The 17,942-nt window shown below is 37.7% G+C and overlaps 1 protein-coding gene across 1 annotated transcript in view; it reads left to right on the plus strand.

Annotated features, from left to right (window-relative positions):
• The first annotated feature begins 507 nt into the window (after positions 1–507).
• The window catches only part of CLSTN2 (calsyntenin 2), a 246,235-nt gene continuing 228,800 nt past the window's right edge, over positions 508–17,942 (plus strand). Inside the window, exon 1 of the mRNA XM_070753284.1 lies at positions 508–878. Coding sequence (XP_070609385.1) covers positions 815–878 — 64 coding nt within the window. The 5' untranslated portion in view covers positions 508–814. The remainder of the gene's footprint in view (positions 879–17,942) is intronic.

A 17,942-nucleotide genomic window follows, 5' to 3' on the forward strand; every position in this document is an offset into this window, starting at 1 on the left:
ACCATCCTGGCTATTGTCCAAAATTACTTGTACCTACTTTAATTTTATGTTCATACCAATACCTGCTATCTTGTACATGTTTTGAATGAATGGATGAATGAATAAAGAAAGAAAGGACTAATTTTTTAAAAGAAATAGATTGAACGTTGTGCCCTCCAGAGGCATAACCTCGGGAGCTAGAAGAGCATTCTGTGGTCGTTATTTAGGCTTGGAAAGTGTCGGAGCTTTGTAAAAGTACCAAAGCCCAAATGTTTGCGTTGCTGCAGTACGCAGCGAAGATGCCCAAGCGACGAGTTAAAACCAGCAGTGTTGACATTGCTTTCGCTCCTCAGCGTTGAGGAGACAAGCCTTTCCTTCAGCGCCTTCTGTGACAGGGACGCGTGCCTGAAAGCGGACCGCGCTTCGGGAAGGAAACCGAACCGGCTGAGCTTCCTTCCGAACGCAGCGTCTATTTCCCCTCCCGCCTCTCCTATCCTCATGAATATTCACGCCTCTCCTCCCCGTGACGTTGCAAGCAGTCCCGCGGTGAAAGCGGGAGAGCTGCTCCGGTCCTGGCAGTCACAGCCCGCGAATGACTGAGCAGCGGCGGGAGCCGCAGTAGTAGCAGTCGTCGTACTAATTGCAGACGCCACCACAGCTGTTCGGGCTGCTGCTTTTTTTGCCTCTGGGCTCTTCCCGCTGTCGCTAGCCTCCAACGGGCTGAGGGAGCGCATCTCCCAGCCGCTTTCTGAAGGACGGCTGCTGCTGCTGCTGCTGCAAAAATAGTCCGCCGAAAATAAGGCACGTTCTTGTTTGCTCGAGGGGCGCGGAGAGGATGAAGCAATGCCGAGAGTGGGCGCTGCTCTTTTTGGGGGTCGGCAGCCTCCTCGCCACCAAAGGTAGGTGAAGTTTTTTTTAAAAAAATATTATTATTTAAAGGGGGGAAAAGCAGAGGAAGCTAAAGCAGGTGTAAGGGGCGCCGCCTGGTTTGCATTTGCGCGAGAGCCGCGGGGAGCAACTCTTCCTGGCGCTAAAGGCGGCGACGCCGGAGGAGGAGGAGGTGGTGGTGGTGGTGGAGCGGGGGGGGGGAGTTGTTGTGTCTGCTTGGCTTGGGCGTTGTGGGGAGGGAGACGTTCTCGCGCGGTTGTGGGGTTGTTAACGAGGCAGTCTACTTTTGTGTACCCCCCCCCCCCAAATTGTTTTGAGGGAGTCTTCTGCGCGCTCCTTAGAACTGAGAGAAAGAGGTTCCCGCCTAATTCGCTCCTGTTGTGAGGAGACATAGAGGAGCTATTCCGGTCGGGGAGAAAAAGGGGACTTCTTCCACCTGCTTCAGTCCTTTCGGAGATTTGAAAGACTCACCGGAAAGTTTGAGGTGTCATGAGGGAAGCGGGTGGAGCTTTGGGGTGGATTAGGTCTGCGGCGCTGCACCCGCCGCGCTTGGGTTGCTGTTTAAGTGCCTGGAAAGATTAAGCATCTGGCAAGGCGACTCACCTTCGAGCCCGATGCACCGAAGGATGCTCCTCGCTTCTTGTCCTTTTCAACCGATGACTTGGCTGCCGGGAGGGGGGGTTGTAAATTTACGCCGGGAGAAGATTGAAGACAACAATTAAACTAGGAGCAAAATGGTTGTTGTTTTTTTTGCCTTGTAGAGGTTAATTTATCCAGAAGACAGTATTGGCTGGATAATATTACAAGACCTGTGGCGCTTTCCCTGTAAGGAACACCTGAAGATTGTTTAAATAAACTCTTCAAAAAATAAATAAATAAAGGGAACACTTAAACAACAGAATATAACTCCAAGTAAATCAAACTTCTGTGAAATCAAACTGTCCACTTAGGAAACAACACTGATTGACAATAAATTTCATTTTGTTGTCAGCACATTCAACTTTGTACAGAACAAAGTATTCAATGAGAATATTTCATTCATTCAGATCTAGGATGTGTTCTTTGAGTGTTCCCTTTTATTTTTTTTGAGCAGTGTATGTAACTTGTTGCAAAAGTGAAGTTTAAAATATTTATTGGCATCAGTTTTACATTGTCCAGCAAATAAATGCATTTATGTATTTGCAGGGATCGCTCAGTTGCAGAACTCTTTGGTACTTTATTGTTTCTAATTCAGGGTAAAGCCCCCTTGAGACATTTTGTGCAAGTTTTGATACCTGTACCCTTAAAAGAAAGCCTTTTCTCAGAAGATAATTGGGTTGAGAAAGAGCCCTGGTTTCTGCAGCATAAAGCTCTTTGGATAATCCCTAGAGACTTCCTGTATTCCCTATATGATGAAATATGTATTCCCTATATAATGATGATGACACTATTCATAGATTTATTTGGATGTTATGCATTAAAGTTTTCTGTTTTTAATACTGTACTACCAAATTTGCTTTGGAGAACTACAAATCATCTGGATGTCTGTGAATTGCTTTGATACATAGCTATTATTTGTCATCCTTGAATTTTGGTTATGAAGTACAGGGTGGTCCTCGACTTACAACCACAATTGAGTCTAAAATTTCTGTTGCTAAGTGAGATAGTTGTCAGGTGAATTTTGCTCCATTTTACAACCTTTCTTGGCAAAGTTTTAAGTGAATCTCTGCAGCTAAGCTAATGATACGATTGTTAAGTGAATCTGACTTATTCTTTGACTTTGCTTGTCAGAAGGTTGCAAAAGGAGATCAGATGAACCTAGAGTACTACAGCCACCATAAATATGAGTCAGTTGACAAGTATATGAACTATGATCATGTGACCGTGGGAACACTGCAATGGTTGTAACTGAAAAACAAGTCACTTTTTCAGTGAACGGTCACTAAATGAACTGTGACTTAGTCACAGTTAACTGCCTGTAACTGCTGAGTTATATCAGTTATTCTGAGATTAGCAAAAAAATTGAAAAAACTGTTAATTTGAAGATATTTTCTTGTGTGAAATAAATTGTTGGGTTTTAAAAAACAAAGTTTATATTTATCACTTTCATCCAGAGGTAACATTTTCAAAAAAACTAAAACTAAATGTTTTGCAGACTTAAAAACAAAATATTTTATCTTAAAAGGTCAGTTTGATTTACTATTAGTCAAACTTTATGTAATTTGCATGAAGTTTGAACAGAGCATAAACAACAGTAGTGGTGAGGATATGTTGAAATATACTGTTATTGCTGGGTATTTTTTATTGGTGGGCCTTTATTGCTGTTTCTTAAATCTTATTCCATTGAGTTAAAGGTATTACAACAATTTAACCCTTGGTACATCTGAATTGTATCAAGAGTTCCAAATTCTGCTTTACCACAGGGGGGCTGCAAAGTGCATCTTTTGACTTCAACAATTTTACATGTTCAATATTTCATATGGAAAGTTTTTTTTAGAAAAAAACCTATAAAACTATAGGAAATTTAATTAAGTTTTAAAGTCCTTTTTGATATTGGATATTTTTGTATGAGGGTGCTGCAGCTAGCATCATCTCTATCTCCTATTGCGTTTGTTGCATTTATATAGGTAGTTGGAAATGAGTACTTTTGTATTGGGATGCATTGTTCCACAAAGGAATTGCTTAATGTAATAAAAGACATCATTTATCTTTAGTTGAACATCAAATAAGCATTATACTTCAGCTTCTTAGTAATTCCCCTGAAATAATGCTTATGAGTGGTAAGTTGTAGCTAGAAAGCATTAAAACCATAATGCCAAGCTCCATGGTTAATGTTTCAAATTATTTAGAGACGAAATACAAATGGAAAGAATGTCTTCAACATTTTGACAGTGAATTTCAGGTATTGTTGCAACAAGATAAAATACTATCATAAGTACGTATAATACCCCAAATCTGAGGCTTGCTATTTTAAAAGAAAATTAAACTCTACACAGATAAAATAATGCTATTGTATGCAAACATTTTAATCAAGGTAGCAAATGTTGAGAAGATTGAGTTATTGTAATATATCTACTTCAGTCTCCTGTTTTTTCTTCTGTTTCATTAATCTTTTTGCCTTTTATTTTAATATGTCTTTTAGGTTAAATATGTTTTGTATTCTGTAGTAGGAAACCTCAGAGTTCTGGATTTGAGAGCTTAAATATGATTTGGGACATGCATATAGCTACAACAATAGCTATATGCATGTCCAACAAGGAATGTCTCAAAGAAAGTACTGGTACATCTTTTCCTGGGCTTATATGCTACACTACACAGCTAATGTTCACTCCCGAAAAAAGATGCATTTGGTTTAATTTGTTCCCATCAGATGTTATACATATGCCTGTACGTGCCTTAAAGCACATTTTGTCCTTTTAAACTAATCTTGTAGTGTTAAAAATATAGGAAATGCCACTTATATGGGCATTCATTTTAGTAGGTATATTTGTTTTGAGAAAATCTATTAGAGTTATAGTGCCAGTGCTGCAAAACATCACTTGTCATCTTACTTTTTATTGTAAAAGATTGTTCATAAGTTCTAATACATTATATTGCAAATTTACATAAAATTTAAGATCTTTAGTAATATGAATATTCCAATTAGTATAATACAATTAGTTAGAAGATGTCTGTGTTCTTCTCCTCCATACTGTAATTTATATGCAAAACATTATTGACATTAGAATGACTGTAAAATGTGCAATAGAAGTTCTCTAAAATTATGATTGATGTTGCTATCTGTTATATTTGACAAGACTGAGAAATAGAGCATTAAAATGGTAACAGATCTTGTTAATATAATCAATAATATATTTACAACAACATTGCTTATTCAGAAGTACTGTATCTAGTCCTGGAATATTTCATATACATGCATTAGGTTAATAGACTTAATTGGTTACCAATAATGAACAAAGTTTGCAAACATTTTTTATACTTAAGAAAGAAATGCTTGATGAGTTTGGCTGATTTATGAGAGGATTTCTAACATGACTTGTAAATCCATTGAATATCAGTACTGAACACTAAATAATCTTGCTAATAAAATATACAGGGATCAGTTATAGGCCTTTATGTGGCTTCTTTTCGACTTTTTGTTACTTGGTGTTGCATTATAATCAAACAATATATTATCCTATGGCAGCACAGGTAGTCCTTGACCTGAAAACAACAATTGGAGCCAGAATTTCTGTTGCTAGGCAAGATGTTTGTTAAATGAGTCTATTTTTACAATCTCTTTTGTTACACTTACGTGAATCACTACAGTTGTTAAGTGAATACCATGAACATTAACATCTGACAGTCTCAAAATGGGTGAACAGTGCAGTCAGGCGGTAGGGAAAGCAAGTAGGATGCTTGGCTGCATAGCTGGAGGTATAACAAGCAGGAAGAGGGAGATTATGATCCCGCTATATAGAATGCTGGTGAGACCACATTTGGAATACTGTGTTCAGTTCTGGAGACCTCACCTACAAAAAGAGATTGACAAAATTGAACGGGTCCAAAGATGGGCTACAAGAATGGTGGAAGGTCTTAAGCATAAAACGTATCAGGAAAGACTTAGTGAACTCAATCTGTATAGTCTGGAGGACAGAAGGAAAAGGGGGGACATGATTGAAACATTTAAATATATTAAAGGGTTAAATAAGATCCAGGAGGGAAGTGTTTTTAATAGGAAAGTGAACACAAGAACAAGGGGACACAATCTGAAGTTAGTTGGGGGAAAGATCAAAAGCAACATGAGAAAATATTATTTTACTGAAAGAGTAGTAGATCCTTGGAACAAACTTCCAGCAGACGTGGTAGATAAATCCACAGTAACTGAATTTAAACATGCCTGGGATAAACATATATCCATCCTAAGATAAAATACAGAAAATAGTATAAGGGCAGACTAGATGGACCATGAGGTCTTTTTCTGCCGTCAGACTTCTATGTTTCTATGTTTCTATTAAGTGAATGCAGTTTTACCTATTGACTTTTCTTTCCGGAAGGTGTCTGGGTGATGATCCTGGGACAACACTGCAACTTGTCATAACCATATGCTGGTTGTCAAGGGTCAAAATTTAAATCACGTGACTGTAGAGATGCTGTGAGGAGCGATTGCTAGTCACTTTTTTCAGTGCTGTTGTAACTTTGAAATTGTCACTAAATCAATGGTTGTAAGTCAGGGACTACCTGGGTCTTCTATCATAGAAGCTAAAGATATTGAGAACTATATATATAGAAAATACAGAAAAATTATTTTACTGCACATACTTTTTATATACAATAAATATTTTTATATCAGAGATGTGCGACCTTGTGATATGAATCTTGTTCTCTGTTATGAATTTTATGAATGCAAGAAAGCTTCTAGAAGTCACTGTACAATAGAAATCTTCCAATATAATGCAGCCTTGATGTTTTGTATTGTAATGATACAATGTTTCGGCCTCAAAGGTGGCTTAAATATTTGGGGTCCCATTATTTATTTATTTATTTATTGTATTTGTATGCCGCACCTCTCCGTGGACTCTGTGGACTCGGGGCGACTAACAACAGTGATAAAAACTATATGTAGCAATCCAATAATAAAACAACTAAAAAACCCTTATTATAAAAACCAGACATACACAACAGTGTATGTCTTTTATCACAACAGTGATAAAAACAATATGTAGCAATCCAATAATAAAACAACTAAAAAAACCCTTATTATAAAAACCAGACATACATACAGACATACCATGCATAAACTATAGAGGCCCAGGGGGAAAGAATATCTCAGTTCCCCCATGCCTGATGGCAGAGGTGGGTTTTAAGGAGCTTACAAAAGGCGAGGAGGGTGGGGGCAATTCTGATCTCTGGGGGGAGTTGGTTCCAGAGGGCCGGGGCCGCCACAGAGAAGGCTCTTCCCCTGGATCCCGCCAAACAACATTGTTTAGTTGACGGGACCCGGAGAAGGCCCACTCTGTGGGACCTAATCGGTCGCTGGGATTCGTGCGGCAGAAGGCGGTTCCGGAGATAATCTGGTCCGGTGCCATGAAGGGCTTTATAGGTCATAACCAACACTTTGAATTGTGACCAGAAACTGATTGGCAACCAGTGCAGACTGTGGAGTGTTGGTGTGACAAGGGGATTTTTGGGAAAGCCCATGATTGCTCTTGCAGCTGCATTCTGCATGATCTGGAGTTTCCGAACACTTTTCAAAGGTAGCCCCATGTAGAGAGTGTTACAGTAGTCGAGCCTTGAGGTGATGAGGGCGTGAGTGACTGAGCAGTGACTCCCGGTCCAGATAGGGCCGCAAGTGGTGCACCAGGCGAACCTGGGCAAATGCCCCCCTCGCCACAGCTGAAAGATGTTTCTCTAATGTGAGCTGTGGATCGAGGAGGACGCCCAAGTTGCAGACCCTCTCTGAGGGGGTTAGTAATTCCCCCCCCAGGGTTATGGACGGACAGATGGAATTGTCCTTGGGAGGCAAAACCTACAGCCACTCCGTCTCATCAGGGTTGAGTTTGAGTCTGTTGACACCCATCCAGGCCCCAACAGCCTCCAGGCACTGGCACATCACTTCCACTGCTTCACTGACTTTATTATTATTGTTTATTATTTTAACTTGTGTCTGCCTTTGTTATTTATGCATACAATACACATACACACATTAATCAGCCCATTTCAGGATGAAAGTATTTTCACTAAAGGTTACATTTCTGCTGTATATCATGCTGATCTAGAGGAGGTTAGTAGGCAGGTGTTTTTCAACTACGCAGTCTGGTGTTGAGAAAAAATTGCTGGTTTACAAACAATCAGCCAGCGTCTGTGCCCAAGGGAAATATATAACTCCTAATTCAGATTCTTAATCACTATAGCACTTCATCATATTTGTGTGTGGGTTTACTTAGGGTAGTCATAGATAGTGCTATCCTCATGCAGTACTTAGTAAAATAAGCTTTAGTAACAAACTTGATTGGAAATTTATTCATTTTTCTAGTAAAATTGTAAAACAGAGCAACATAAGATTATGCATTTTCTAAAACAGTAACTTTAATATTGAAACAAATGTCATTTAATCTAGGTATACATATATTTCCCCTTAGCAAAATATTGACTTGAGACTGTGTTGTTATGGATCAGATTAGAGATCAATTTCTATGGATTTTTAAAATTAATTGTAGGTTCATAATGAAAACAACTTTGAATAGAGAACTAAAAGCATTCAAATATTATTTGATCAATTGTGAGCCGCCCCGAGTCTGCGGAGAGGGGCGGCATACAAATCTAAATAAATAAATAAATAAATAAATAAATAAATAAATAAATAAATAAATTGCCCAGTATAATATTGTAAGAACACTAATGAACTAGAAAGGAGAAGAGGAGAACTCTGTAATTTTGTGAAGATGGATGTTCCAGGTGAGCTCCTATATAGTCTGCAACTATCCATTCTCTTTCCACAGACTTTTAAACAGAACTCTATTTTCACATCACATTGGTTTGGTAGATTTCTGTAGCAAATCAGCTTGCATTCACCTAAAAGGACCCTTGAAATGGATCACATAGTTACCAGCAAACAAATCCACTTTAATGCTTATGTGAACTCAGTTTCATTTATAAAATATGTTAAAAGTGCTGCCCAGCTGGGTAATAACATCTCATAAAGAATGCTGAGCAGAGTCATTTGGATGAAGGGCCACTTCGGACAACCGTAGCTGCTTTAGATTTATATTTAAGCAGATACGACATAATCATAAACATCCTACAATAGTGATTTTAACAGTGTATAATTGTCAGACTTGCTTTTCAGTATATAATGGATTTTTTAATATGCTCTAAGTTTAGCCTTTTCTCCTATTTTTGTTAATTTCTGCCTTGTGAGTCAGTATTATCATTCTTATCGCTTGCCTTTTAAAAATTCTGGTTGCTGAATAGAGAACAATCAACTCCAGACCCTGCAATGCTTCTGAAAAGTGAGAAGTACTGGTACTTGTGAGAAGATACCTTTTCTAAGGGAAACTTTCCCCCTCAATATCATTTTGGCTGGTTGTCAAGGGTCAACATATATCATATGCTGGTTGTCAACAGTCAACATTTAAATCACATGACTGTGGAAATGCTGTGAGGAGCGATTGCTAGTCACTTTTTTCAGTGCTGTTGTAACTTTGAATATGAGAACGTCACTATAATGCAGCTCTCCCTTTAAGGTCAAAGAACAAAAACACCTTTTAATTTAAGGAGATGAAAATTGGGGGGAAATGTTTTATTTGTAGTTGGAACTTTTATTGGAATCTTCAATTGTACCCAGGAGCGACAATGAAAAGGCTTCAGGTTTTTCCAACATAGAAAACAATGGGAATTACATTGATGCAAAAATAAAGTGGGATGATAAGTCCATGCTGACCATTAACATCTAGCCTTCAGAGAAGTTTGCCAGGGATTCATTTCCAAAACACAGCAAACAACATAACAACAATAAAATGAATATTTTTGATTGACTGAAGGCTTCTTAATGCATAATTCTTTCATTTATGAATCAATCAAATAATTCTTAATATTTCATACTTTTGCATTGTCGTAAAAATCCTCACATTCAGAAATGTCAACTTAAATTGTATAACTAAAATATAAAATACACAAAATACATCGTAAAATACACTTTTATATTAAAACCATTTGATTTAAATTTTACCAATATTTTCAAATTCTTTCATGTCAGCAAGTATAAAATACAGCATAAATAGACATATTACATATAAAAATAGACATATTTTTATATTTTTAAAAAGTACTACAGTATATGGAATAGCCCTTGGCAAATACACCAATTATTTCTTTACTTAATCATAAATTACATTGTAAGCCAACTTTTTGAAACTTGGAAAATATAGGTGCAAAGTTTGTATCAGCAGAATTGTATAGAGAACATTCATAGCTTCAAGAGATAGATTGGGAGAACAAGTTAAGATAGCTTGCAGAAAAGGTTGATTGATTGTCCTTTTCAGAAATACTGCTGGAGTTAAATATAGGGTAGAAGCCAGTGCTATTTATCGGACAGCTGAATACTGTCTTATTTAGAGATGAGTTTTAAAGAAGACAGAGTCAAGATATCTGTAGCAACTGAATGGCAAAATACCATTCTCATTCTTCCAAAAGGGAAGTAGAATGTGTTAACATCATCTAATTCATTACTGTGAATCAAAATGTAAAAATTTTGCATCACACATGATGCACTCTTTATGGAGATCTGTACAGTGGTACCTCGAGATACGAGTTTAATTCGTTCCGGACCTGGGCTCTTAAGTCGAGCAGCTCTTATCTCGAACGACTTTTCCCCATAGGAATTAATGTAAATAATTTTAATTGGTTCCAGCCCTCAAAAAACTCACAAAGTTAGTCTAAATTATGCAGAAAGACATGTTTTTAATGAAGAAATGTACATGTACATATAAATGAATAATGAAGTTTCTTTCACTTAACTTGTAAACTTTCTTAAACTTTTAAATTTACATATGTTCAACTTCTCTGCCACCCAATCCTGTAGGACAGAGGTCCCCAACCCTTTTTGCACCAGGGACCGGCTTTAAGCGATCAAGAGAGGAATGGGTGAATGAATGGACGGAGGGTGGGAAGGAAGGAAGGAAAGAGGGAAGGGACAGGAACAGAGGAAGGAAGCAAGGAAACTTATGAAAGGGGAGAGTAAGAGAGGAATGAGTGAAGGGAGGGAGGGAAGAAGGTGGGAAGGAGAAAGAAAAGAAGAAATAGAGGAAGGGAAGGTAAAAGAGAGAAAGAAAAAGAGCAAGAAAGAAAGAAAGAAAGAAAGAAAGAAAGAAAGAAAGGGGGAAGGGACAGGAACAGAGGAAGGAAGCAAGGAAACTTATGAAAGGGGAGAGTAAGAGAGGAATGAGTGAAGGGAGGGAGGGAGGGAAGAAGGTGGGAAGGAGAAAGAAAAGAAGAAATAGAGGAAGGGAAGGTAAAAGAGAGAAAGAAAAAGAGCAAGAAAGAAAGCTGCAAGCACCCCCCCCGAGCCCCCCAGGCCGGCTGCAACCTTTTAAAACATGCGTGCCGCTTCGCAGCTGTCTCCTGAAGCCGAACGCGGAAGTTAGCGTTTGGCTTCAGGAGACAGCTCCTTGGCGCTTGTATCTCGAATTTGGGCTTGTAAGTAGAACAAAAATATCTCTCCCCTCCCAGCTCTTATCTCAAGTTGCTCTTAAGTAGAGCAGCTCTTATGTCGGGGTTCCACTGTATTATTTAAACGGTCCATAAAACTAGTGAAGACAAAGAACAAGACTTTAGTTCATAAACAACTATGAAGATCTTGATTTTCTTTCTTCTAGGCATCTAGTTTAGTTAACATCCAAAAACTTATTAATGTGATTAATGTGATTAATTCCACATTAAAGATGGGTTTAAAACCTGTGCCCAATTTACAACTTTAATATGATGCAAACATGTTTGAATGCTAGTCTTTTCCTACTCCCATATTGTCCTTCTGTGTGTGTATTTTACTTCATCTTTTTATACTTCATTTGAATTAGGATTGTTTTCTCAGTTTAAATTCAACAGGTGTCTTGCTGTTTATACATACATATATCTAAATTTTTAGAAACTTCATTAGAGACCAGATGCTCTTAGCTCTACTGCTTTTAGAAAAATGACCTTTGCCTGGAAAACTATTTACAGACTTTGGGGATGGGTTGGACTTCTGTTGATATGGTAGTCTAAATCCATCACTGGATCAGATTTATAAATACTTCTGATTTGTGACTGAAAGTTATCTGTAACAAATATAACTTGGGTCCCATACAGCAGACATTTTATATATACAATCTTTGCAAGGAATTTAGAATGTCTGCATTTCTATTGTACTTGTACATTTGTAGTTCCATAGTTCAAGTTTATATTTTTAAGTATATTCTGTTGGAATAGATCAGTGTGTGACTATCAGAAAATAAATAATAGCACTTATCATTTGAAATATTTAATAATTTATATTTTTCTTATTCATAAGAAAATAGTGTTTGGATTTTTATTTAGTTTACTAACAAGAAAAACAACTTCAATAAAATTGTATTCCAAATGCTACATTAAATAGTTTGCAGCAGCAAATAGAAGTGTAATGATAGTATCTTTTAAATATGACTTTTCTCCTAATGAATTATGGCTATGCTCAATATCCTTTTTTAAAACACACACACACATATTAAACACATTGTTATAAGATACTTGATATTTGAAACTGAAATAGCCAGCTAGATTATAATTAACAGTCTATTACATGAATTAACAGTATTAGTCCATTTTGTTTTTCTTTGTTTTTAGAAGGCTTTGAAGTGTATTTTACTTAGTTTTATTCAATGCTTTATAGTACAATCCAGTTGTAGTTGTAGTTGTAACTAATGAAGGGAATTCTGTGAATAGCTTTTTTGCTAATAGAGAAACAATGTGACACATTAAGCCAAGAAATCCTGTGTTTGTGCTATTACTAATACAGCATAAGAAACCATAAGATGAGCTGGGGTGGCGCAGCAGGTAGAGTGCTGTACTGCAGGCCACTGAAGGTGACTTGTAGATCTGAAGGTCAGCGGTTCAAATCTCACCACCGGCTCAAGGTTGACTCAGCCTTCCATCCTTCCGAGGTGGGTAAAATGAGGACCCGGATTGTGGGGGCAATAGGCTGGCTCTGTTAAAAAGTGTTATTGCTAACATGTTATAAGCCGCCCTGAGTCTAAGGAGAAGGGCGGCATAAAAAATAAAATAAATAAATAAATAAATAAATAGATAGATAGATAGATAGATAGATAGATAGATAGATAGATAGATAGACAGACAGACAGACAGACAGACAGACAGACAGACAGACAGACAGACAGACAGACAGACAAACCAACCAACCAACCAACCAACCAACCAACCAACCAACCAACCAACCAACCAACCAACCAACCAACCAACCAACCAACCAACCAACCAACCAACCAGGCATCTTAAGAACAAGGAACATCTAGTACAGTGAAGGCGAACCTATGGCATGGGTGCCACAGGTGGCACACAGAGTCATATCTGCAAGCCGTTACCCTATCTCAGCTCCAACATGCATGTGTGTGCTGGCCAGCTGATTTTTGGTTCACATAGAAGCTCTGGGGGGGGGGGGCGTCTTTTGCTTTTAGAGAGCCTCCGAAGAGATGGGGAAGGGTGTTTTTACCCTCCCCTAGATCCAGGGATGCATTTGGAGCATGGGAAGGGCAAAACACGAGTCTACTGAGCCCATCAGAAATTGGGAAACAGACCATTTCCAGCGTCCAGAGGGCCTCTGGGAGCTGGGAGAAGCTGTTTTCACCCTTCCTAGGCATTGAATTATGGGTGTGGCCATTCGTGCATCCACGCCCACGCTCTTTTGGCACCCAAGGAAAAAAAGGTTCACATCACTGATCTTGTATTTTAAATTGGCTCAGTCCTTGTCTTATAACTACAACTGAGACAAAATTTCCATTCCTAACCAAGACAGTTATGTGATTTTTTTTTTGCCCCATTTCATAACCTTTCTTGCCACAGTTGTGAAGTGAATCATTGCAATTGTTAAGTTAGTAACATGGTTCTTAAGTATATCTGTCTCTCCTATTGACTTTGCTTGTAAGAAGATTGTAAAAAATGGTCACATAACTCTAAGATATTGGAATGTCATAAAAACATTCAAATTGCCAAGAATATGAATTTTGATCAAATGACCACAGAAATGCTGCAATGGTTATAGGAGTGAAAAATGATTGTAAGTCATTGTTTTTTTTAGTTCTGTTGTAACATTGAACTTCAATAAATGAATGGTTGTAAGTCGAGGACTACCTGGAGTTGACAGGCAAGATAGGACATACGTGATGTTGATCCCCATAAGCAACAATGATCATATGGAATGGATAAATTATATTTAACTTTATTGTATTTAAACACTACTTTGAGCTGAAAAATTTTAAGTTAGCATAATGATTTGGTATAGATGATGTACTATTGTTACATCGATTAAGGCAAATAAAAAATAGAATTTAAATAGGAACATGGTTAATGAATGCAGGACTGTAATGTTTATTTATGAACATCTTGATTGGTATCAGTAAACTATCACATTTAGTAGCATCATTCATCTACCAAAAATTGGATATTTGGATATGTATCATTAATCTCACCTCTCTTATAGACAAGAAAACAGTAAATTTTTGACTGACTACAAATCAGTATTTGATGAAATTCTCTGCAGGATGTTATGTTTCATGTTAATTAGGTAATCTATCTAGAATTCATAGAAAACTGATGAAATCTTAGTTGGATATGGAGAGCAACGCTGTGCTGGCTCTTGAAACACAAAGATAACATCCAAGATACTTTTACAATGATGCAGAAAAACTTTAGTATGGATACATTGACTATTTTTAATTGCGTCGGATGCGGAAATAAGAACATGGACACCAAAGAGCTGGGATTAATGAGTCACTTTATTAAATGTTGAATCAACTTTGACTGATTATCAGCAAATAACCAGGCTCTGCAGAGGCCATAAGAAAAATGGGACAGAAATTCCTATCAATAACCTTCCTGGGCAACTATGGGCGTAGCTCCTTGTTGATCAAGGTGAAGGGACCATAACTTCACCTTGTTCCAGGCCACACCCGCAAAGCGTGTGGGTAGGCTCACTGTCCAATCTCCGTCCGGGTATTGGGGTAGGTGAGTCCTAAGGGTATCCCCTCTCCAATTGCTCAGGTCGTTCTGACCCGGAGTTCCTGGCGAGGGGCAGCCCATCATCTTCCAAAAGATGTCCTAAAGGAGAACACGCAGTTGTTACTGCTGCCCATTCCTGCCCCATACCTGCCACGGAGGGGGGGTGTCAAATCTCTATTTTGCCCCCCTGACTCCCCCCACAGCCTGCACCAGCTCATGCAGGTACCTCTGCAGGTCCCCAAGAAAATATTGTTCTCTTCTTCCAAAAGGTGAATGCCCTCGGCTCTATAGAGACCCAACTTGGGAATCCTAATTTCAGCATGTTCAATGATGCTGCCACCCAATTACGGTATAATTCTGCCCACAGTATTGTTAACCATTGTTAATTCCTCTCCTAGCCTTATCCACTGCTCTCCCCTACTGCGTTGTGCCACACAATCCTCGAGAGGAAGAAGGCCCGGGGCGCAGCCCTATTTATAGTGTGTGCCTAGCCTGCCCCTGGCTCCCATTGGGCTCCGTGCTGCTGGCACGGGGCCCAAATGGGCAATCTCCACAATGTGAAATCGGCCATTAAAAGACGCCACGTGTGCTGGGGCCGCGTTCTTCTGGCCCGGCCGCAACTTTCGCCTGGCCGATGAATCGTTCAAATAATAAACTACAATGTATGCAGTAGGGAAAAGTGAGCCATAATTATTACCTGGTAAAAAATAATGCACAAGAAGAATTGTACGCTGATATTTCTGTGGTATTATAATTAGAGCTTTACATTAAGCAACATCATCTTGGGCTTTTTAAAGAAAGATTCTGATTTGGATTAACGGCTAAACTATGTTACTCATTTAGATAAAGCACTTGCAAGCCAGACATGATCAGGATCTCCTTACATGGATGAAAGAGGCTTTCTTTCAAGCTTCTTGGCATGCAAGCATTTTCATTCATTTTAAAGACTTTTTTTCAGTCTTTAAAAAAACGATGGCGAAACCTTGACTAAAGCCACAAAAAAATGATATATTCTAGTAGGAGAATGATTCAGCACTTGAATTTCTGAGTCTGGGAGAAGAATGCATTATAAGAGTCAACAGTAAATAATAATTATGCCCTGCTGTCTAATGATACAAGGAACCAATTTTAGCATGTGACATGTAACAGAAATATTTTTATATTTCTAATTAAGGTACAGTATCATAAGCAATCCTGCAACTGTTTTATTTTGTGGGTGAAATAAATGAAACGAGGACAGAATTCTGAAGTGAAGGAATTAATGTATTATGTGTGGTAGAGCAAATATGATGCATGTATTTTAACAGTTACCATCTTTGGAATAATAGTACCATAAGTAAATGAGAATGGAATATGTAAGAAGCTTGCTACAGCACATACAACGTGGCATCAGAATGAAGGATTTCTTGGGAAGAAAAAAATGTAATACATGGAAAGAAAGAAAGCATATTTAATCTAAGGACTTTCCAGTTAATTGCAAATAATATTTTGTTCAATATTATGTCATGACTAATCTTGAATAAATTTGATTTGTTCAGCCTGATACACTAAAGAGTCTGGAGAAGCTATAACTGGAGCCATACTAATTTTAATTGCTAAAAGGTTGTGAATGAAAGCTAATGCATTTGGGAGATATATGGCTATTGTTTTCTTCCCTGGACTCCTGCAAATAAGGAATTGATCTTGACTGTTGCAAACAAACATCTATTATAACAATGTGATGCAATTGTAAACATTTTATATAGGATATAGTCTATTCATCAGCCATAGGCATTCATATGGCTCAATTCATAATGATGAGTATATGAACTGTTGACTGCATATTTGTAAGAGGCAACTGTAGGTTAGCCAATCCATTACTTCTTCTCCAACATTATTTCAAAGGTGTGCTGTATAATCCCAAGAAATGATGTGTCTGTTTTAAGGAGTCAAGGGATGATTAAGGATGCTTCCTAATCCAAAGGACCAATGTGCTATAATGCCCTATTGAAACAGTGATGTTTAAAATATAGTCATTATTGAAATTACCATAACTGTAATTTTAGTTTTGTTTATGTTTATTTATAGTTTTTGTTAATTTTATTTTGATTCTGCAACTATAATTTTTTGCCTTATCTCTGTTTATATGTTCTGGAGGATGTTACATACTTATCAATTACATTTTTCCCATGTTGCTGTTGCCATAGGAAAGTCTAAAAAGAAGACATTCGTATGGTCCATTTTTAGCAGTGATGATGGTCTAGTAGCAATAATAAATCTGCAAAATCATAAAGAAAAGGGATAGTATTCAGACTTGTCAGTTATGTATATCCTCTGCTTTGGGCATTGCCTGTGTAGGTTTTCAGTTTATTTCCTTTCTCTTCTTCATAAAATGGATTTTTGGTAGTCTTCATATATAAACCTCACACAGATCATTACTAGTAATCTCTTTATTTAGTACCTTGCATAATAGAGGATGATTGGTATATTAGTTTCTCAAATGGCATGTTTTGTATGCAACTTTTGTCAATAAGCTTTGCATGAAATCTACAAAACCTGCATAAACACAGTGGCTATTTTCTGCTTTCTTTGGTGCTAAAAACTAATTAAATTATTTTGTACATGAAATCATTTATTGTAAGTGTTCTTTATGTTCTTCATTTTACTTAGGCAGTGAGCTTTTTCAGGAAACTCCTCAGGCTTTTTTACAAGGAAAATGTGCTATAGCTTTTTTTTTTTGTCTACACATTGGTGACATGCTTAAAAGATCTTTAATTATTTAGCGACAGTTTCCTTTTATATAATCATTATTGACTTTCCTCAGCAAAGATTTAGTTTGCTCTCATTTTCTTTTCAAAGTTATGCCTATCAATTCTTTTACTTCATTAAAACTATATTGTTTTTTCGAGCAGTCTTTTAGGGCCAGAAAATTATTTCTGCTGAGATGGACATTGTGTTTCCTGTTGCAAAGTAAAAGCAGACATAGTAGGTCATGGTTACAGAGAACTTGTTTGTAATCCAATGTATTTAGATCACCAGGTGAGTTGCTCCTGGTTTGGACCGGTTCTAGCGAACCGGTAGCAGGATTTCCCCCCTGGTCCCCAAACTGGGAAGACGGGTGGCCACATGACTTGTAGTTCAAATAACCAGGTTCAGAAACTCTTCAGGGAAATTCAGTTATGCTATTTTTCTTACACTAACATTGTTCTGGTGCTATTCCTGAAGTAGATGCCCTGATTTAAACTCATTTTACTACATTTCATTGATCTCATTGCTTGCTGGATACAAGACACCGTCAAAGAATGTCTGGACAATGCAATGGATCATAAAGTAAAAAAATCTACAGCTGTGCTTTCACAGATTTTGTGCCTATTGTTCTTTGACTTGAG

Source organism: Erythrolamprus reginae, chromosome 5 (assembly GCF_031021105.1).
Source record: "Erythrolamprus reginae isolate rEryReg1 chromosome 5, rEryReg1.hap1, whole genome shotgun sequence".
In the NCBI taxonomy this organism is placed as follows: domain Eukaryota; kingdom Metazoa; phylum Chordata; class Lepidosauria; order Squamata; family Dipsadidae; genus Erythrolamprus; species Erythrolamprus reginae.